The sequence below is a fragment of the Actinia tenebrosa genome, unplaced genomic scaffold, assembly GCF_029948245.1.
Source record: "Actinia tenebrosa isolate PJP-AT-01 unplaced genomic scaffold, QUT_ActTen_1.0 PGA_scaffold3__52_contigs__length_22856419, whole genome shotgun sequence".
NCBI classification, from domain to species: domain Eukaryota; kingdom Metazoa; phylum Cnidaria; class Anthozoa; order Actiniaria; family Actiniidae; genus Actinia; species Actinia tenebrosa.
In genome coordinates this window covers 17,753,908-17,776,705 of record NW_028292580.1, presented here as the reverse complement: position 1 = coordinate 17,776,705, position 22,798 = coordinate 17,753,908, and the positions used below count along the sequence as shown (strand labels likewise).

Sequence of the window (22,798 nt, the reverse complement as noted above, 5' to 3'; positions counted from 1 at the left end):
AAAAACGCATGTACGACTTACGCATATTAAAAATACATCGTCCGCGTTTTTTCCTGTGTGTATCAACGCATATAACCTCACTTTCATGACATCAAAGCAAAACAATGATTGAATTAATGTGGTCGCAACATTGATGTCATGCGTTAGGAGAAAAAATTGACACATATGACTGAGATGGACCTGCATGCACTCCCCCCTCGTAAATCGTAAAAACAAGCCAACATCCATCATAATTCAGTTGAAAAATTATTGATTTGTTTTGAAAAGTTTTGATTGCAATAAATTGAAACGGAAACCTCACATCGGATATACTCAGTTTGGGGTATTGTATTTGCTCCCCAGGTAAATATGGGGCAAAGCCTAGTGCAACGTTGATTTCATATGTGCCCTTCATTTGACAATATGGCAAATATAGGGCAAAAACGGTTATCATATATCCCCACTGGGTAAATGCGTCTAAACTAAGGGCAAATATATAACATATTTACCCATGTGTTCAGATATATGGCAAAGCAATGGCAAATTTATTAGAAATTTACCCCGACCTTTGCCTGCATAGGCAAATGTATGGGCAAATATAGAGCACCATATTTGCCCAACATTTGCCAAGCGGACATATGATGACCAAATCCATTATTTCGTCGAGTGTATAACGGTCCGAAACGTCAGTTTCACAAAGCTTTTTACGGTGATTCAATTTATATACAAGTTAATTCCTGCTGCTTTATTCAGAAACACCTACGCAGCCCCCGCTAGTACTTTACTAGTTATCACCACTCGTTTGTCTTTTTACTGCGACACCCTTTCTCATCATGCCTGTTCCTTTCAAATTACTTCGTAAGGAGATGGTACTCACTTGGCACCATCAGTCCTCATCGGATAAATGAACGCTTCACTTTTAATAAGTCATGCTTGGCTTTCCATTTCTCACTTATTGTTTTTTTCGATCCTTTTTGTTTCCTTTTGTTTTTTCATACGCTGATTTCTCATGCCCCGCTTTCTATTTCTCACTTATTGTTTTTCGATCCTTTTGTTTCCTTTTATTTCTTCGTATGCTTATTTCTCATTGGTCACTTTATTTTCCACCTTAGTATGTATTCACCCCTTCTCATCTTCTCTTATCAATTCATGCCTGATCCTATCAAATTACTTCGTAAGGAGATGGTAAGTTTTCTAACTACTTTTCCACTCTAGTTCCAACGTTGCGCTTAAGCTTTTTCACTTTACTCTAGATAAAACACGTTTGTTAATTAATCACATTAATTTTTTCGGTCGCTGTCTTCACGCTAAAGTCTTTTCCATTGGTTTTTGTATTAATATCAGTCCTTCCAACTTTGGTATTGATTCCACTAAGTATTTTTCTAATGTTTCGTCAGCTCGTAATTCCTTTTCCCGTTCAGTTATGCGTTCTACTATTCGTGCTATTTCCGATTGTGTACGCAATCTCTCTGAGGTTTGTCCTAATTAATTAGTCACCTCTATCCGTCATAAAATTCACAAGTTTAATCGCTTTTTGCATGATCATTTGTGCGCAGTTGATGATTACAATAGATAATATAATAAAGATAAAAAATACTAACAGAAACTAATTAATTACTATTAAAAAGACATCTATTAATAAAACTTCTTTCAAAACGCTCAGTTCTAATATGCGGTTAAATGTACGGATGCCCCCTATCTCTTAAAACCCTAGTTTTCCTAAGCGGTAATAAATCACTCAAAGGACTTTCTGAAGCAACAACACTTTTCCAGAGCTGCATATCAGAGTTAGGTAAAACATTTTGTACCGGAGTAACATGTCTTATATCATCCAAATTTCACAGCTCTCTTTTAAAATCTATCAATATGACTCATATATTTATGATAACTCACTGAACCCCATAGTGAGATACCATATCTAAAAACAGACATGATCAAAACATGAAAAAAATGATGAAGATGATCTAAAGAATAACCGTAACACGCAAAATGTACATTCGTTTACCAGATGATCAAATTGGGAATCCCAGTTTGTAGGGTCACCATGGATATAAAGGCCCAACAACTTAATACATTTAACTCGTTCAAGTCATAAATAGCAACAGGCAAAGCTACCTTGCCTTAATATTTGTTTACTTAATATTGCGCAGACTAATATGCCAATATATGATCGAGTGCCTTTAACAATGATCTCTTTAGTTTTAGTCAAATTAATCTTCATATGATTATCATTTGCCTATTCCAAAATATTGTTCACTTCTTGACAAGAATGATAGTAACCCTGGTACCTTTTGCTGTTCACGTAAACGTTGCTACACTTTTAATTAGTTATGCTTTGCTTTCCATTTCTGACTTATTGTTTTTTTCGCTCCTTTTTGTTTCCTTTTGTTTTTTCATACGCTGATTTCTCATGCCCCGCTTTCTATTTCTTACTTATTGTGTTTTTTTTTTTTTTTTTGATTATTTTGTTCCCTTTTATTTCTTCATATGCTTATTTCTCATTGGTCACTTTATTTTCCAACTTAGTATGTATTCACCCCTTCTGATCTTTTCTTTCCACTTACTCCGACGAAGGACTAACGTCCGAAAGGTCAGTGTCACAAAGCATTTAACGGTGATTCATTCACAAGTTCCTGCTGTTTCAATAACAAAATAACATCGTTAAGCTTTGCTGGGTCCTCACTCACAAGCAGTATAACCACATCGAGTTACATCTTTCTGGAACCTTTAACAAGCCCAAGAAATGCAAGCCCAATAATATGGCAAAGCAAAGAAAACTGATAATTCTCAAGCAATTCTAAGAATAAACTACCACTGGCATGTAATAACCCTGCATGTGGTCACAAAGTCTGAGCTTCTGTTATGACTTGTAGGACGGTTGTTTTCGTAGAGGTATAATTATCTGGCAATACTTCAATTATTAAAAGTATTCCCAAAAATCAAAAGGCAAATATAATTCCATGATCTAAACATGATAATCTACAGACTTCCAGTAAAAAAACAGACACATTTCCACTTGGTAATGCTAACCAAAACTGAAAGGTCAAGCTGAATCGTGCGGAAACAAGGTCACTAGGTCTAAACAACAGTCTGGCGTTCTCTTGTCACTAATTACACAATATATAATAATATTTTTATTACCATTCTAGACTTGTATATAGAGTTTGGGGCGCTACCAATTGGTCGAGTGACCAGTGATTATGAAACTATATTCACTGCTCGAGCGGTGGTTATGAGGTTCCCCAAAGTTTGTCAAGGCGGAAGTAATGCTAAATTACCGCGGCTTGGTAAATATTCCCCGATATTCATTTTGCTATATCGGGAATAATTGCTAAATAAGATATTCCTAGCAGAGCGTACTACATGCAGCCCGATTTTAATACCATTTTTTCCTTGTAAATGCATAAGCCAAGATAAATAGACCAAGACGTCGAAAAAGTATGAAGTTAATGATGACTCCGAGACTTTAAAGATACCTTTATAAATATTATATTTAGTAAGTAAATAAATTTGTCGGTAATTGGGGCTAAGACAATTTCAAGAAGTGCACCGTCTCAGATTCTTAGAATTTGAGACAATAGTTTTGTATTTTAGCAGTGATTTGTGTTTTAAAAGCTGAGCCGGGCACACTGACAAACTTTAAGGATGTACGACTAGTTGTTATCCATAAAGCGAGTTGGTGAGGTATCACCACAACTTAAGAAAAACGATAGAAAAATATTAGAAGAAAACAATAGAAATAATAATTATAATAAAAACAAAAAAAAAAACAACAAAAAAACAAAAAACAAAAAGAAAAACAATAGAAAAAGCTTCGATTAAAATCACGGGAGATTAAAACACATCTTAGTTAAGAAGAACTTTGCGGAGCTGCCTCCGTAATCCAATATATCTTCACTATGCCAATTTTGACCTTTACTGAACAATTGCTCATGTCTTTGAGTCTTGTAAACAAATGTAAATTTGAATTCCTAACATTCCTGACAAATGGACTTCACAAAATGCAAAAACTTAGCCAGTTGTTGAAACTACTGTCTAAATCAATACAGTATCTTAGTCTCATGAAAGTATACTCGCGAAACTTATTGCGTACTCGGGGAAAACGAACATTTATTTTTATACAAACTATAATATCTTGAATTCTTAGGAAAACAAACTGAAAGACACGCATGCGCAAACATTTTTCTCTAGTGTTTATCACAAAGGCATTTGGTTTCTTCCTTGCCGTACGCAAAGCTTTTTTGTCTCGAATTTGAACGGTAAGTACAGAGTTAAGCAAAAGCTAAGATAAATAGTGGGAAAGACATCGCTCTGTTTGAAAGTCGAATGTTTTTTCTAGGAACAAAAATCTTATAAAAACTTCTTTGTGTGCTACTTTCACTCTCTTTGCACAATATTAAGCGATACAGAGGGGGAAATCTTATAGTTCATTAAAACAATATATTTAATTTTTAGTGGAGCAGTGTATAGGATAAAGGCAATGACAATTTTTCATTTTTTTACACTGTAACACATCTAATCTCTGGGGGAATTAGACATCTTTAGATGACCTTGTAGATAGCTATGCTAAAAAGCGTACATTGCAATGTAGTTAAACACGGTGTTCTGTGGTCCCTATAGAAAAGTTTCAAATTGTGTCGGATTATCGAACTTCAGCATTTGACTGAACGCTTGCAAAAGGCACTAGAACAAATACTGTGTTCGCCCTTGGGATTACACTGACAAACTTTAAGGATGTAGGATTAGTTGTTATCCATAAAGCGAGTTGGTGAAGTACCACCACAAATTAAGAAAAACAATAGCAAAATAACATCGTTAAGTTTGGCTGGATCCTCACTTGCAAGCAGGATAACCACATCGAGTTACATCTCTTATAACCTTTAATAAGCCCAAGTAATGCACAAACATGATCCGAAAGATGTTCTAGCCCGAAACATAGTTAATAGAGGGGAATGGTTAGTAAAACCTATTGTTATAGGTCTTTGTTCGCTTGTGAGGTTGAACCAGTCTTGTACGTGCAATATGTTTGATTTATGCTCATCCGAAATCGCAAAATAAGTAAACCTACACTTTGTCTATGGGATTATTGTAAGGAATATTCAAATATCTCTTTAAAATCTTTAAGTATTTTGAATTAGCTGCCAAAAAAAAGGATTTTGGTCTGTTAACTCAACCATAGCCAACAAAGGTAAAACAATGTTAAAACAAAGGATTGTGTACGGTCACGCTTGAAAAAAGTGAACAATAACCTATAGCAATAGAGTTTCCTAACCATTCCCCTCTATCAACTATGTCCGAAAGGAGTATATATCTATAAATTATGGGTGTATTTATTTGAGTTTTTCTGTTTGTTACCGCTTGTAGCCTTGCAGTCCTATATCAACGAACTAATTAATTTGCGTAATTATTTATGTCTTCAATTATGTTGGATTAAATTGCCAGCATGACCGTTGGCTGAACTGGTCGATAATACGGCAAAGTAAAGAAAACGGATAATTCTCAAGAAATTTTAAAAAATTCTATGACCCTGCATCAAGAAACAAATATACCTGTAATTCCACGATCTAAGCATAATAACCTACAGACTTCAAGTAAAAAACAGACACATTTCCACTTAGTAATACTAACCATCGTGCGGAAAGAAGGTCAATAGGTCTAAACAACAGTCTGGCGTTCTCTTGTCACTAATTACACTATATATTTAATACTATTTTTTCCTTGCAAATGCATAAGCCAAGATAAATAGACCAACTACGTCGAAAACGTATGAAGTCAATAATGACTCCGAGACTTTAAAGATACCTTTATAAATATTATATTCAGTAAGTAAATAAATTTGTCGGTAATTGGGGCTAAGACAATTTCAAGAAGTGCACCGTCTTAGATTCTCAGAATTTGAGACAATAGTTTTGTATTTTAGCAGTGATTTGTCTTTTAAAAGCTGAGACACTGGAAAACGATGACTGGATTATATCGATTATAGCGTGAGAACATAGATACTCCGTTCTTATTAGAGGCGCATGCGCAGAAAGAAGAGTGAGAAAAAATTATTAAGAAATGAAAAGTGAGCCAGTGACGGTATGTAAGTACACAACCTTACAGTCTACACCATCGCCTGATGAAGATTAGCAAAGGCAGTCGAAACGTCGCGGTCCACCAAACTGGCCACAATTGTGAGTCGAATGAATAAGTATTATCTTTAAAACTGAAATTGTTTTTACAAATAACGTTTACTTGTTTTTCCTTTCAGAAACAAATGCGACCGTAAAACAGTTTTCTGAAAACTTCAAAATGACTCCAGTCATTCTAATACTACTTTTAGCAACTGCGAAGAGTGGCTCTTCATTTGAACTAAATGGAAACGTAACAGGACTTAGGAACCTGACTAAGGCTGATTCACCTTACATGGTAACTTCAAACATTGTCGTCACAAAAGGCGCAACTTTGAATGTCGAGCCTGGCGTGGAAATCTGCTTCTTTCCAGGAGTGGGACTAAAAGTTCACGGCACCCTTAAGGCCCAAGGAACGTCAACCAGTCGTATCACTTTAACAAATCTTCAGTCTAACGAGACTGTTGATTTAGACAAAATAAACGACACTATTCCTTACAACAAAGGTGGCAGGCTAATTGGAGGTGCTGATTACCGTAGTGGACGGCTAGAGCTGCTCGTCGATAACCAATGGGGCAGCGTTTGTTATAATCGTTGGACCACCTCAAATACAGAAGTTGCCTGCAGAATGTTAGGGTTTGTGGGTGCGAAAAGATATTATTCTCTTCGTCATGGTGTTACAAAAACCAATATCTTCAGCGTCAACTGCAAAGGAACCGAGGGGAGTTTGCTTGATTGTCCTCATCGGCCAGGGTCCCAGATTAATTGTCGTAAGTAGCTTATTGCAATATGCAGGTAAAATTTTGAAAAAAAATATTTCCCTAATTAGTTTTTCTTTGATTCGAGCGAGTGCAGTATTTGAGGTCCGTAATGTATTGGCGCTCAACTGACTGACAAATTGTTAAGGTCATGCATGCGACATGAATGGGTATCCGAGATTTCGATGGTGATTTTTCATATTATTTGTCCTTTTTTCTCAGGCCACTACAGTGATATTGGTATCGAGTGTTACACGCTTCTCCCACTACTAGCCGAAAGAGTATACTGGAGTGGCATTGAGTACAAAGACACAGCAAGCCAAGTCCAGATGAGATACGTTGACATTCACAAGGCTTTTATTGGTATTCATGGACATAAAGTCTTACCGCCTCTTTACAATGTTACTCTAACATCATCCATCAGAGGAATCAAGTCAACGGAGCTGAAAGACGGCGAGTTCTTTATCCACGACACAGTTATTAGCGACAGTATGGTAAACGGAATCGTTATATCTTCTAACAACGCGTCATTAAACATTAACAACAGCGTCGTGTTCAACACCACAAATGGAGATGGGATCGAGTACTCGAGAATAAGAAAATCATCGGTAGATTTATCAGATGTTCATCCAAGTAATGCGTCTTTTCCTCTTTACCTTACCGTATCATCAAAATCGTGGGAAACTGAAGATGCCATCAAGGTAATAGTGATGAAAAATAGAGTATCATAAACTGTTTGATCCCGAGATGTTATGACCGTTGTCAAAAGTATCACGTACAGGCTCATGACAGAGAAGTTATTTCGGACAAATAAATATTGAAATATCAAAATATTAAAATCCTAGTACGATACCTAGGCTCTCAGGAATGAACTGTTCAAAAGGATCAGTAGATTTAGGGGTGCATGCTGTAGATTCGATTATAACGTTATTGAGTAGTGAACTGACTACAGTAATTTTTACCAAAATTTTATCATTATGGTTGCCTAAATGTATGAACGTCATACATGGTGTATTTATTTCTTAAAATACCTTTTGTAAACAAACAAATTCTTTTGCCTAAAATTACCTTGCTATCATGCTCACCAACGAAACATTAAAAAAAAAATGCTTTACTTCTGTAGCCGCCGAATTAATTATAAGAAAACTATAATAGTTGTTTGTTATCTTCCAACCATTTTAAAAAAGAATAAAAACGAAACAAACTAAGGTCGTATTTTTTTTATTTAAAGGTCTTCAAAACGTCTACCGGCCATACTCTTGCCCTTCACTTTCAATTCTTAAAGGGCCAAGGATACTATATTGAGGTACGTGACGGTGACAATATTAATTCCACACTTCTAACACGGGTGACACAAAGTGATAGTGGACGAGCTGTAAAGCCTTCTTTCACGACAGGAAACGTGCTTTGGATAAGGTATCGTCACACATATCAGCGTGAAGCTGCAGCAGAGCTCCTTATTACTGAAAGTTCAGGTAATAATTAATGATAAATTAATAAACATGCTTGTATTGCGGTTCTGTGCTTCTGTTTTTTCTTACTACCGGGTTATCCACTTTTCCCGCTCTTTTCAGTTCTTTCGGTAGACGCGTGTACCATATTTTGTAATTCAAAGTTTCCCGCTCTTTTCTTTACCATTAGCGAATGAATTCCCAAACGGATGGATTAGTTTAAATGATAAGCAACTATGTTCTGAATGTTGATTTTGATTTGATTTTTTAATGCAGATAAAAGTTCATTGACTATTACTAACTCAAAATTCATTGGTAATAATGGTTTTGGCATGGCTTTGAAGGATATCCCCAATCAAATATACATAGAGAACACAGATTTTTCTCTTAACACCAAAGACGGAATGATGGCCAAAAACCAAACTGGAAAGGTCTCAGGTTACAAACTACGTTTCAGCAAAAATGTCGGAAATGGCGTTGCTTTCTACCATTCGAGTATTTCTATTTGCCATTTATCCGATATCAGAGCTTTTAATAATCAAGAGAAAGGAATGCTATTGCAAATATCTTGGATGAACTGCAGCATTAGTCATGCCCGTCTTGTGCTGAATAATCATCAAGGGCTGCTATCAAACAAAGTTTCAGGGGCTTTAGACCTTGCGTTTTGTAGCATAGCAGATAATCAGCTAAGTGGAGTCGAGATATGCGACGGTATGGCTTCTGTAAGAATTTACTCTTCGTATATACTACAGAATTCGAATCATGGGCTTAAGCTAAGGAACGAAGGTGGCGAACACAGAATTATCGATTCCTTCATTGAGAAAAACAGACAACATGGCATCTGCATACACGAACTCCAGTCCTCGAGCAGCAACCCTATTCCTCAATTGACCGGAATAAATATACAAGGAACTAAGGTTTTCGATAATTTGTACCACGGAGTATATCTTTCTCCTGCTTGTCAGCATATCGAGGGCTCAACGGAAAATGTGTCCATCGTAATAGAACAGAGTAGCATCAGTAACAATTCACGCGGAGGCTTGCGCTTTAAACAAGAAAGCTGCAGCCGTGGTTCACGTTACAAGCAGGTATCACTCATGATGTCACACAATGAGTTTCGAGAGAACAAGAACCAAGCACTCTACGCTTCATGTATTTCACTTTATAGACTTAAAGCCGAAATACGGAACAACTCTTTTTATAACAATTCTGGCCAAATAATTGTTATTACCGATCAAACCTCTTATGAATGCAAGCCGAAAAGTGTCAGCAATCCTGTCGAAGTCAGCATAAGTCAGAACCAGTTTTTTGGCAATCGTGGTTCAAATCTTGTGTACATAGATTTAATGGGGTTCCCTTTGATTCGAAAGGCCAGCGTCGATAATAATACCTTTCAAAACAACAGCGTGAAGTTTTTGTTTCCAAACTTGTACCAAAGTTCTACCGACAGAGCTTTGGTTGTTTTTAAGGAGGGAACTTTTATATTCCACAACAATTCATTGGACGCAAATGACTGTCGTTATTTGTTGTCTACATTGTACGTCAATCATAGCAGTGTTGTTGATGCCAGATTTAATTGGTGGGGCACGAAAGATGAATGTGAGATAAAAGACAAAATATTTGATTTTTACGATCGTATTCAACTTGCTAAAGTCAGATACTTTCCTTACTTCCGTTCCTCAAGAATCATTGACCTGGAAATTGAACGTCTACCGCACATGAGGTGTTTTCTTCAAGACAACACTATAGGCGGTGCCTTGGATGGAGAGCTATCTTTGCCTCGTAGCCAAATGCCATATAAGGTGCGGGATGACATTGTTATCTTGGAGAATGGCAGTCTTCGGATACCCAGTAACACGACTTTAATGTTTCCTGCTCGTTCTGGTATGTTGGTACAAGGTGAACTCCATGTCATGGGCAAGAACCAAGAAAAAGTCAACTTTATAAAGAACATAATACAAGAAAATATACGTCTTTCTGGTGGACAAGGACCTTGGGAAGGTGTACTAGAATTCTACACTAACAACACTTGGATCCCAGTATGCTACAACATGCTTCCACTGGAAGTAAAGGTCGTTTGCCGGCATCTCGGTTTTATAGAACGTTATACTAGTTATAGGTACATATCCCCAAAACCAACAGACCAATTCGTTTTTGGCATCAAATGCCTCGACCCCGACGAAGATGACATTATTCAGTGTAGCAATAAAAACTGGACCTATGGGAAGAACTGTTATAGAGTTCCACTTATGTACTGCCTCAGGGACTACTGGGCAGGCGTTCATCTTGCGATTAGCAATAAAAAAAGTGAGCTTCATCATCTGAACATTTACGATGCTGGATTCAATTACAGAAGTGACATTAGTCTTCCAGGTTATGCCTTAAGGATCGACTTCGATCATCATAACTTGAGTAACATCAACATCAATTCTTCTTCGGGCATCGGCGTCCAAGTCTTATTTCCAAGTCCATTCTTGAAGAAGTCCTTTATGCCAAATTCTAAGATTTCTCACACTGCATCCACCGGCATTATACTTGGATCACCATACTTAAAGCTCACGGACGTGGAGGTGGAATCGACTGGGGCAGCAGGTTTTCATTTACAGAGCCAGTGGGACGTTTCTACTACTCATGCAATTCAAACCATGAATCCAAGTGTAAAGAAAATCGCTATTTGTTCTCAAAATATCACTTACTTGAAAGAAGACGACATTGTGTACCTCTACTCAAATTTACCCTACGAATCAGCTGTAACATGCCAACATCTATTTGTAACAGAGCGAGGTCGTAGACTTGGAATCCAAGTCCTTTATTCGCAGCTAAGCAACAGCCGCCTCCATGTCTTTGATGGAAACAATATCACGGGCAGAGATGGATGGAAGATAGAAACATTTAATATTAAAGATCGAAAAGTGTTCAACTCTTCAAATAACGAAGCCCTTCTGAAAATCGAAAAGTACCATTACAGCACAGTATCGTTCCACTTGCTCCTTTTTTCTATTGAAGGTATGACTGCATTATTTTTACAGTTTTCCAAACTCTTCCACTAAAAATCTTAGAGTGCCCCTCATTCCTAAATCTATATTTTCAGTATTGATTGTACTGAAGTGAATAGCTGAATGGTAAAATATTTTTATATGATTTGAATGATTCATCTTGGAGATCAAAGTTTATTCTTCCAATGCTATATGAGGGTCATGTCATACTGTTGAGTTTAGATTGTTATCATTTGTATATTGAAACAGTTCCCTGAGCTATCTTGAAAGGTAGCCTTGCCTTTGCATCGAAGCGGGAGGAATGGTAAGACCTTGCAATGACAGAGACCTTTTTTGACGTCTTTAACAATTATTCACGTCTCTATCATTGCAAGCTCACAGTTCGTCTCAATTCGATGCGAAGGCACGACTACCTTCCAAGATGGCGCAGGGATCTGTGTAGGGGACTATTGAACTATGTTTATTTTTTATTACAGATGAAAAGCCATTTGAAAGCTTCATTGAGCTCGAAAACTCGAATTTCAACTTGATAAGAGGCATAAACATTTTAGGCAACGTCATCAGTCAGCTCAAAATCATAAATTGCAGTATGTCCAACTCAAGCGACTATCTCAAAATTTATGCAAAAGAAATAACCACGGGAACAATGCAATCCATCACACTGGAGACCAACAGGTACGGCATCCACCTGACATACACCTCGGGAAGCTTTGGCGTTTATGATTCACGTATCTTCAAAACAAGCAATACCGGACTTTATTTACATTCTTATTCAGCCTATGACAATAAAATGGTTTTCAATTTGTTCAACTGCAGCATTACTCATAACTATCGTGGATTCATTATTAACGGTTATTTTTCAAGAACATTTATTGCCGTGCAAAACAGCACTTTTGCGTTTAACAGAGCGTCTGCGATATCTTCCGAAATCCATGAGGCACGACAAAATGTGTCCTTCATTTTTAAGTGGAATTCGTTTAAACAAAACCAGGGAGTGACCATGCCGATATATCTTTGCAGTACAACCGACACAGAGTGTAGCATAACCGAGAACAGTTTTGAAAATAACGTCGGATCGGTCATAACCGGTAGAACTTGTGGGTATTGGAATAATAATATGGTTCTTATGAAAAGAAACGTATTCAGTGCTAATCAGTGTAGGAGAGGAGCGGTTATATATATCTACCAACGGATGTACAGTCTGGAAGCTTCGCATAATGTTTTTCAATTTAACCAAGGCGTTATCTTGATGTACCACCTTTACCATTCTGGGCCATTAAAAATGTTTTTCAACATTTTTAAAAGCAATAACTGTACTGGGAGATCAATAATAGAAATTCAAAGAATCGACTCTTACACTGAACTTGTTTTGAATGAAAACATTTTCGAAAGAAATACCGGCGTGGCGGTTCTATCGACGGGTACAAGCAGTTATCATTGCAGTGGTTCGTTACAACTAAGAAGAAATGTATTCAGATACAACCTGTGCATTGAGAAGTCCGTGTTGTCTATTAGTAAACAAAGGAATGCTTTTGAAGCATCAGGAAACGATTTCCATTCTAACTCGGGGTCGACTTTAACATTCGAAGGAGCATCCATCATGGCTAACCTTCTCTTTGCTGATAATTCCATAGAAAACAATACTTGTATCTCAAGAGAGATGGCTTCCATCTTAAGAATGGAAGGAAACATTGATGTAAGCAACAACACATTTCATCGCAACAAAGCCATTGGTATAATGTCGGTACAGTCATTGCATAACGTTGAATTCCAGCAAAGTAACAAATCATTTTCAATCATTAATAACACGTTTACAGAAAACCAAGTTGCTGCTGACGCCCTTTCACGTGTATACTTCAGAAACAACTGTGCCCTGAAATTACGTGGCCTTCTTTATTACAAGATAACTGAATTTTTCCATAACAAATTGGCAAATCCCTCCTTTGAAAAGGAATTTTGTCTCCACATTCAAGCTCTTTCACAAAAGGATATTTTCAATGCCAGCCATAACTGGTGGGGAACTGTAGACAATTACCATTTAAGGCAAAGAATTTTCGACTTTGATGATAACCACGACTACGCGATTGCTTCGACTTCACCTTTTCTAACAAGTTACAATGATAACAAAACAGTTATGATTGGCAATAAAGTAAGAGCTCTAAGGGGAAACAAACTTGGGGGTCGTTTAGATGAATCACTTTATCTCACAGAGGAAGCAGGCCCTTATAAAGTTACTTCGGACTTAACTATTCTTCCTGGTGTGGTCCTCACAATAGAACCAAATGTGTCGTTACAATTTTCTCCAGGTGTTAGTCTACTTGTTATAGGAACACTTATTGCTCGTGGAACAAAGGAAAGAAAAATCAAATTCACTCTAGACAACCCAAAAGGAAGTCAAAGTGTTCGTTTGAAAGATGGACATTTTCCTTGGGAAGGTCGTTTAGAGGTGTACCACGAAAACAAGTGGATGCCTGTGTGCTGTCCAGACAGTACGTGGAATCTCGCAAATACAAAAGTAATCTGCAGAGAGCTTGGATACTTGCCGCATCAGGATGCACATTATACTAAGTTTGATTTTGGACCAAGTAAACCGTGGCCGTTCAACGTACACTGTCATGGCAACGAGACATCATTGAGCAAGTGCGATGCAAAGGACCATTCTTATGCTTCTAATACGTCAAAATTTGTCGGATTGAACTGTAAAGGCCAGCCATGGGGAAATATAAGGTTTGTTGAATCAAATGAAAATGGTACTGCTAAGGAGAGCTCTGTACTGGAACATGTTGACATAAGTTACTGTGGCCGGCACTTCAATTCCAATGCATCTGCGATTGAAAGCGTTATACGAAACCCCAAAATAAACTTTGTCACTATTCAAAACTGTGCTTTTCAAGGCGTCAGTTATTTTTTAGCAGGGAACAATATCAATGCTACCAAATGTGAACTGAAGCATCTCCAAGGAAATGGTTTTAACGTCATTCAATCCAGCTTTGACGTTACTATAAAAGACAGCACTATTGAAAACACTGTTAATGGGGTTGTTATGGAATCTCCTCAACAACATAATATCCCTTTACTTCAATACGGAAGAACATCGATTTGTGATCCCAGCATAAAAACGTTTGACGTGAAAAATAAAAGCATTGTATTCTTCGAGCTGAACGACATCGACACTGAGAAATTATCTACAATACCATATGTATATTGCCAAAAAGATTTCAGAGCTGATACAGAAGGAAAGGGAGTTCGCATACGACTTCTTTTTCACCAAGGTTTACGAACAATAAATATTTATGACAAAAGGAGGACGCATACATTTCAATACTATTATCCGGAATATTTACTGAAAACCATCTTGCACAAGGATCTTATTTTTCCTGAGATAGGAAATATTCAAATGAAAGGTAACCTCAAATCAAGAGTCATGTTTGAAGTGGACGTTGTGGATATTCACTCTTCAGGTAATTTACGTAGTGAAATGATATTGTGTGTAAAACTATTTGCCAGTACACAAGCTTGGAATATTTTTTCTTCAGTGCCTTTGAATAGTCCCTTAGAGATCCTTTTTTTAACACCTTGGACATTTATTCTCATGTCTGTATCACTGCAAGCTTACCGTCCTTCTCGGTTCGTTGCAAAGACATGGTTACCTTTAAACTGAACTGTGAAAGGGGCTTTTAGCTATTTTTATCTAATGAAGATTGGATTTGTACACCTTAATATTCGTACACCTTATATATATATATATATATATATATATATATACACTCGATTGCAGAAACGTGGTAGTATACATTTATACAAATATCTAATTTATTCAGTATATTTAATGATGTGCAAAACGGAAAAATCGCTTTATTTATTGTTTATTTCATTCAATGACTGTCAAAATATTTTTTTCTTGTCTTTTAGATCGTACAGATTATAAATCAGTTGGTTTTAAGCGTTGAAAATGGTTATTTTGCATTATGCATCTCATTAGATATTTGTATAAATGTATAAATGTATACTACAACGTTTCTGCAATCGAGGGTATATATATATATATCTATCTATATATATATATATCTATATATATATATATCTATCTATCTATATATCTATCTATCTATATCTATCTATCTATCTATCTATCTATATATATATACACTCGATTGCAGAAACGTTGTAGTATATTTATACAAATACCTAATTTATTCAGTATATTTAATGATATGCAAAACAGAAAACTCGCTTTATTTATTATTTGTTTCATTCAATGAACGTCAAAATATTTTATTCTTGTGTTTTACATCCTACAGATTATAAATCAATTGGTTTTGAGGGTTAAAAAAGTAAAATTGCAATATGCATCTCATTAGGTATTTGTATAAATGTATAAATGTATACTACAACGTTTCTGCAATCGAGTGTATATATATTTGCTATAAAAGCTATATACCACTATATAATAAGTACCTTGTGTGCAGATATAGTGCGCAGGGGTTAGCTGAAATTATAACTTTATAACTTTGTTTCAGATATACCTTGCAATTTCCAATACGGAATGTGTGGTTGGCAGTCGTTTAGTAACATGACTATCAACGGTATCAACATGACAAAAACATGGGAAGCAAAACAAGAATACTATACTTACAATGGATACTACAACTATCCGCAACGTGATAACTCTTTTAACTCTGACCAGGGTAAGTACTTACAAAAGAAAACATTAGACTAACAGACCAACACAGTTATAAAAACGCACCTTTTATGCTGAATTTCAACCAATTTTTATATTCAGGTTATGTCGTAGGAATTGGCCAGCGCCAATGGGGTTATCACTTGCCAGGCAATGCATCACTTGTCAGCCTTCTACTAACCTCTCGACCACAGTTTTGCAAATTGGTTTTTTATTATAAATTTCGAAGAAGTGGAAGATCTTCTTTTAACGTATTTCTACAAAAAGGAAACAATATCTTTGACAGCTCTTCAGAGCTTATTTTCTTGTGGACGCCAAAGACGACCGAAGTTCTTCAATGGACAAAAGCTGTACTTGAACTACCCAAGGACTACTTGGAGTATCGAATAATCTTTATTGGATCATACACAGCAGCTACTAATAGATACACCAGAAATTTTTTCATTCTTGATGATATTCAGATTCAAAAATGTGCAACTGGTGAGTAAAGCCTGCTGAGGAATATGGCGTAACTGAATATATATAATTCATTTTACTGCTCGGAGTTAATGACACTAGTAACTAAAAAATCAGTAAAGTTTGCTGGTATGTGCTCTAGAGGTAAACTTGATATAGCTATTTCAAGAAAGGTTGGAAAGGTTTTGTTGAGTTTTGTATACCAAGCCCAAAATGCACGATGTGCGATGTGAAGGTCACTTCCACATAAACAATATGAAATTTTCCTAAACTTTGTCTCCACGTTTTTCCGGCATATATTTTTGTTGTGCTGTCTTTATTTGTTCAATTATAATTATTTAATACCTTTCAAGCTTAGTGAGCAACATGCAAGATGCAAGATGCAGAAGGCAACATGGATTGAACAAACCTTTTTTGAAATAGCTGTACATTCTAAAAAAAGAATGCCACATTACAAAATAATGAGCTTATTACTGAACCAAGGAACTGATCACACCTTTTGCCACACACACACACACACACACACACACACACACACACACACACACACACACACACACACACACACACACACACACACACACACACACAGCGGTGATCATGACCGGCAATTGTGGTCCTCGCTTCTATAGCCAGGGCACCTTTCTTTTAAACTTTAAATAACACAATTTCTGTACTATAATAAAGACTTAAGTATGTTGATGACTTTTAAGATGTGGCACTTTGCTGAAACAAAGTGTAAGTTAATCATACTTTTTGAAAGAGATTTCCCAGCAAATACAGTCAACTCTCTTTACGGCAGACACCCTCAAGACCGTCACTTGATGTCTTTTCGTTTCGCAAAAGCAAGGTGTTTGTATTAAATATCGAGGTATCTGCAAGCGAGAGTTGACTGTATGTTTATGTTAATTGATGTATATTATATGATAATACTTTCCGTGAATTTGTTTTTCGTTCTCGTTTAAGGAAAAGATGAATTGGAGAATAACGTTATCCGAAACAGTGACATACATGGCGTAATGTATAAGTCATCTTCAAGGAATCACTTATCTGTGAAAAGAAATGCATTTATCGAGAATGGGAATTCAAAGACTGCAAAACAATCCGTCTATTCGGGTGTTGTGTTTGCAGAGATAAAGGACAAAGATTTTCTTTTTACAAACAATCATGTCGCTGGTAACGCTATCGGTGGTTTACGTGTGCAGACAGAAAACAGTGAAGGTAATTTTTTCGAAGGACGAAAATTAAAGAAAAGTTGGGTTTATGGAAACACGTTTGTACAGAACGGTAAGGAAGCCTTATATCTCGTGTCCAACAAAGGGACTCCTGATGTAGTGTACATCAAGGAAAATTCCTTTTCCAGTAATTATGGAAAAGGCTCTGCTTTTAACAGCAAAAACAGTGTTGTTAAAATTAAGGACGTACCCACAAAAATAGAAGGTAACTTCTTTTTCAACAATTCTGGCCTTTTGATCATGGAGTACGAATTCTTGAACGACAAATATGAAGGACAGCACTGTATAAACAATACATTTTTCTTGAACACTGGAACTGCATCAGAATATGGTGCAACTATCCGGACTAATGGACCAATTCAGTATCATGGTAATAGCCTGAAGAATCCCCACAACCTTTATGAGATTGATACAACTATTTCTGCCGTCACGGATCCCGTAAATGCTACAATGAATTGGTTTGGATTTGGCACAATACCAACTGTTAAACCAAGACTACGTGACCACGGCAACGACAACCGTTTACCAAAGATTCTTTTTGAGCCATTTGTTAAGATACAACCAAGAAATATCCTCTCTCGTGAGTATGAAACGTGTAATGAAGGCTGTTGAACACAGCCAAAATGTTAAAGACATAGTTAAGTCACAGCCAAATATATATATTATAGATTACAGATTCTCAGTATAAAGATGATGTTAGCACAACATTCTTGAGTTCTTCACTGTTGTGAGTTGTCAAGGTTGTTAAAAAACCTGCAACATTTAGGCCCAACAAAATATCGTTAAAAATCTTTACCTGTGCGCCATGTTACATGAAAACCATTTTTTCAAGCAGCATTGTACGCGAAAATTCGTCGTTGAAAATCGTCTAGTGCAACGATACCTTAAGCTAGTGTTAAATGTTGTTGCTTATCTTATTTTCTAGTGGGGTGTCCTCCTGACTGGATGAACATGGGTCCAGCTTGTTATGTCTTTCGTGCTGGAGTCCAGTCCTTCCAGGATGCAGACAAATATTGTAAGGTACATGCAAGACTTTAAAAAGTTCTGGTTGGTTTGCTGGTATTTGGCCATCGGGGATCGCGATTATTGGTGACACCATTTTCTCTTAGTTCGGATAATAATCTAAAGACATTTTAGTCGCCTGGAAGGCCAAAAAAGGTCCAACAAACAACAACATTAATTTTAAATGACCTATCGTTCTTATTTAATAAACGTGTATCATCCAGACCTGTCTTTCTCATTTTTTAACTTTAAGTTTCGAATTATTTTCACAGTATTACGGAGGACATATACTTGTATCGAGCTCTCCAGGTGACAAAGAATTGTTAATCAAAATCATGGCTATGATTAAACCTGGCACTTATGACCAGCCGCCACCGATACCATTATGGATTATTAGCAATGACATTAAGGAAAAGGTAATTAAACTATTTTATATTATTATTAGCAAGTAGTACAAAAATCAAATAAATATAAACGTATTCGTTATCTAATTGTTTTGAACTTTGGAAGCACGGGTGGCGTAGCGGTGTGAGCGCTCGCCTTTCATCAATGCGACCCGAGTTCGAGTCCTGCCGGGTTCGGTGTTGTATATGAGTAGAGTTGTTTGTTGGTTCTCTCCTGTGCTTCGAGGGTTTTCCGGGTTCTCCGGCTTTCCTCCCTCCGCAAAAACCAACTCCCAGTAAATTCCAATTTGATCGCGGATAGAGGGCCACAGGTGTGTTAGCCACTGGCTATTAAGTACTACCCTCGTAAGAAAAAGGACTTTATTATTATTATCATTATTATTATTATTAAACTATTTGATCAATATGAAGTATATAGGAATTTAGATGTTGATCATGATGACATGACGTTAATGATGTTGTTGCCGTTGCTTTTGTCATTGTTTTATTTTATTTTATTTTATTTTATTTGTCGCTATTTCTACTTCAGGACGACCGATGTCAAGTTTTGAGTCATGAAGGAAATATTACGGAGGTGTCTTGCAAGAGCCATTACTCTTTTGCTTGTAGCAGAAGCGAAGGTAAAGTCAAAATAGCCTCTCGGCTTTTAAGATTATACAATCTGTTATTGCATTCAGACGAACAAAGATTTTACAGCGGGCATGTTGGTGTACCAAAACAATACCTTTTCTATCCTCCGGTATTTAAATTCTATTTTTATTCAAAAACTGTGCAGAAAGTTTCGATTGTATGGCTACCTTGTCACGTGAGTGAAAACGCTCTATACCATTTTTGTCCTTACGCATTCTTTTAGTGATTCGTTGTCCAAATGGGTGCTTACATAATGGTGATTGCATCGGATCCACGTGCTTTTGCTATCGAGGATGGACAGGAGAAGATTGTTCTAAGCCCTCCTGTCGAGACGTTCATAACTGTTCTGGCGTCGGTGAATGCGTGGGACCAAACGTTTGCAAGTGCAAATGGTCATTCCGAGGACGTGCATGTACTTACTCGTATTGCTCAAAATTCAAAAATTGTTCAACTTGCGTCACTGATCCTTACTGTGGTTGGTGTGATAAAATGCGACAGTGTATCCCAGGTGACTATTCCAGCCCCTATAAGAAGTCTTGCTCAGACTGGTTCTACTATCACTGCTACACAGTAGGTTCTGAAAACCATTGTTCCGACAACATTGGGGTACGTATTCATCGAATTTAAATAATCTAGAAATAATCAAAGCCTATCTAAATCCTGCCTGGAATTTCGGATGTTTTTATATAGCCTGGTCAGATTAGATAGCCTGATCAACATTATTGAATGTATCTTCGTTCATCTGTTGAAGTATATGTGTGTGTGGAACTACTTACGAACTAGTCGGGAAGTGGAAATCAGATCGGACTCGTTATTCATCTTAAAAAGTAGAAATGCTGTTTGGATTATTTATTTCGATTTTGATATGTCTTTTTCTGTTCTTTTCTTAATTTTAGCAAGTCGATTGTCAGCATAAACAGTGTAACTTTGGAAGACCTTCATCTAACATGGAAACATGCGCAAAATGTAGAGATCTTGAGAAATGTTACAACATCGAGGTAAATATCATTATCGACATTTTCTTTCGGTGACATACATTTTTTCATAAAATGCGATGCGTACGAATCGTCTTCTCTTATTTTCTGCTTAAAAACGCAACAATCTAGGAAGCCGGGAAGTGTCGTGCATGGAATGTCAGCCGCTGTCCACATGGAATGCTGCAGGTCGACTACTCAGACAAAAGCAGGGTCAACAATACGCAGCTGCGCAGTAATGTCAAGGTTATTGACCCAAATAGGCATACAATATACAGTTGTCCAGTACTCTTACCTGGTAAAGACGAGGTTACTTCAGTCTTCGTTGTGCCAAAGGAACTGGGTATTGAGGTTGGTCACGTGATGACGAGTACACAGGCTGGTGGAATAATGCATAAAGTGAATGAGACAAATCAAATAGGTAAAGAAAATATTCAGTGTCGAAAACCATTTGTAGTAGCATCCCTCAACCTTCACTATCACCATATGCACCAACACCACCAATGTACCTTCCTACCTACCACAACCTCCACCACCACCCCCATTATCACCATAAAAACCATCACCAATTCCACCACCAACAGCACTAAAACCACCATTAATCCCCCCAACACTATCACCATCACCACCATCATCATCACCACAAACAATAACAACAAAAACTTAACTCTCGAACAATATGAATGTTCCAAGCCTCACAGCGAATGCAACTGAAAGGGTTCCGATCTGCAATGACATTCTAACCATGTTTCCAGGATTTAATCGACTTATAACAAATGCATTGCAATTGAAAATTCGTAGGTCCGTACACGCTTGTTTCTGGTGAGGAGGCGGAATTAGAAGATGTTATAGAATATGCGGATTTCGAGGAAAAGGTTCAACCTGAGCCAATCACAGATGAAGTGACAGAAGAGGAAGAACCGAACAAAGAGCAAATCGATGGGATGTTTAATGGAAGTATTCTCTTAAATAACACGGCTATTCATCTGATACAGGGTAATTTTAGTGAATCCCATGCATAGTGATTTTGCCTTTTGTTTTCATTTTTAAGGATGCAGTTTCTGTGAAGACAGTAAAACGTTGGCGTATTTGTGATGCTCCAATTAACTCCTATTGCTGATATTGCTTTAACCTTTCTTCAACATTACAATCTCCGAAATCAGCCTGAGACTACGTTTCTCTAGCTTCTTAGGGGCTCATAAATCAGATATTATAATATAAACTAGATACAACTGTGTTGGAGGAAATAAATAAGGTTGGCTTTTTGGCTGTTCTTCGAAAGTGTTCATAAATGTTTTTTGAGGGAGAAGAAATTACTTTTAGAAATTCGGTTAGACAGTAAACTAAAGCAGGAACGTCTTATTTCCTAGGCAAATATATCTACAAGTGCGTTGGCCATTTATACCAGATCGGATCAAAATCTGTCGTGTCTCATTACTTGGTAATGGAAGCAGCAAGCTCTATCAATGCAAGCCAAGGAGACGTGATAGTAGCACGAGAAAGTCATGGGTTTATAGAAAGAGTTACCAATATTCGTAAGACGGAAAGTTTAACGTTCATTCACACGATGCTGGAACGATGTGATGGGAAATCGACGTGGACCAAAAAGTAAGTTCATGAAGTAATTTTGTAACATACAAGGGAAACTTTTGGTACCGATCCAAAACCTTTATAAGGTGCATAATGCCATATAAGATTAATGATGGCTTGCATTTATGTCCTTGGTCGGTTAGGCGCGATTAAACGGAGCACTATTTTCTGCAACTTGTATAGCTACAGCATTGCGACACAAGTTGCAAAAGTATTTACAAGGTGCAGCGAGGACTAGTCGTTGCCAAAAGTAGAAACGAATTGCAGCAACTATCGCAACATTTTGTGAAATTGAGCTGTAGGTTACAGGCTGCCATGCTCCATGCAACTTGTTTGTGCCGCGTCGCCGTTGCAAGACAAGACAAGACAACTTACAGAGAAAATTGCTCCGTGTAATCACGCCTTAAATCATCCCGGCCCGGCAATCGTCATGTACGACACGATAAAGACAAGGTAGGGTACGGCTTTAACTGATGTCGTTACGAACTTTCAACCGTACCGTTTTTGTCGCTCAATGGAAAAGAAAAACAAT

General features: G+C 37.1%; 1 protein-coding gene across 1 annotated transcript in view; it reads left to right on the top strand.

Annotated features, from left to right (window-relative positions):
* Positions 1-4,041: 4,041 nt before the first annotated feature.
* LOC116301616 (uncharacterized) overlaps positions 4,042-22,798 on the top strand; it is a 34,217-nt gene continuing 15,460 nt past the window's right edge. Inside the window, exons 1-17 of the mRNA XM_089035648.1 lie at positions 4,042-4,238; positions 6,230-6,859; positions 7,070-7,548; positions 8,079-8,322; positions 8,575-11,304; positions 11,771-14,755; positions 15,815-15,982; positions 16,078-16,455; positions 17,398-18,246; positions 18,592-18,686; positions 18,941-19,084; positions 19,602-19,692; positions 19,926-20,308; positions 20,599-20,700; positions 20,809-21,097; positions 21,478-21,672; positions 22,047-22,284. Of these exons, the coding sequence (XP_088891774.1) occupies positions 6,271-6,859; positions 7,070-7,548; positions 8,079-8,322; positions 8,575-11,304; positions 11,771-14,755; positions 15,815-15,982; positions 16,078-16,455; positions 17,398-18,246; positions 18,592-18,686; positions 18,941-19,084; positions 19,602-19,692; positions 19,926-20,308; positions 20,599-20,700; positions 20,809-21,097; positions 21,478-21,672; positions 22,047-22,284 (9,959 nt within the window). The 5' untranslated portion in view covers positions 4,042-4,238; positions 6,230-6,270. The remainder of the gene's footprint in view (positions 4,239-6,229; positions 6,860-7,069; positions 7,549-8,078; positions 8,323-8,574; positions 11,305-11,770; positions 14,756-15,814; positions 15,983-16,077; positions 16,456-17,397; positions 18,247-18,591; positions 18,687-18,940; positions 19,085-19,601; positions 19,693-19,925; positions 20,309-20,598; positions 20,701-20,808; positions 21,098-21,477; positions 21,673-22,046; positions 22,285-22,798) is intronic.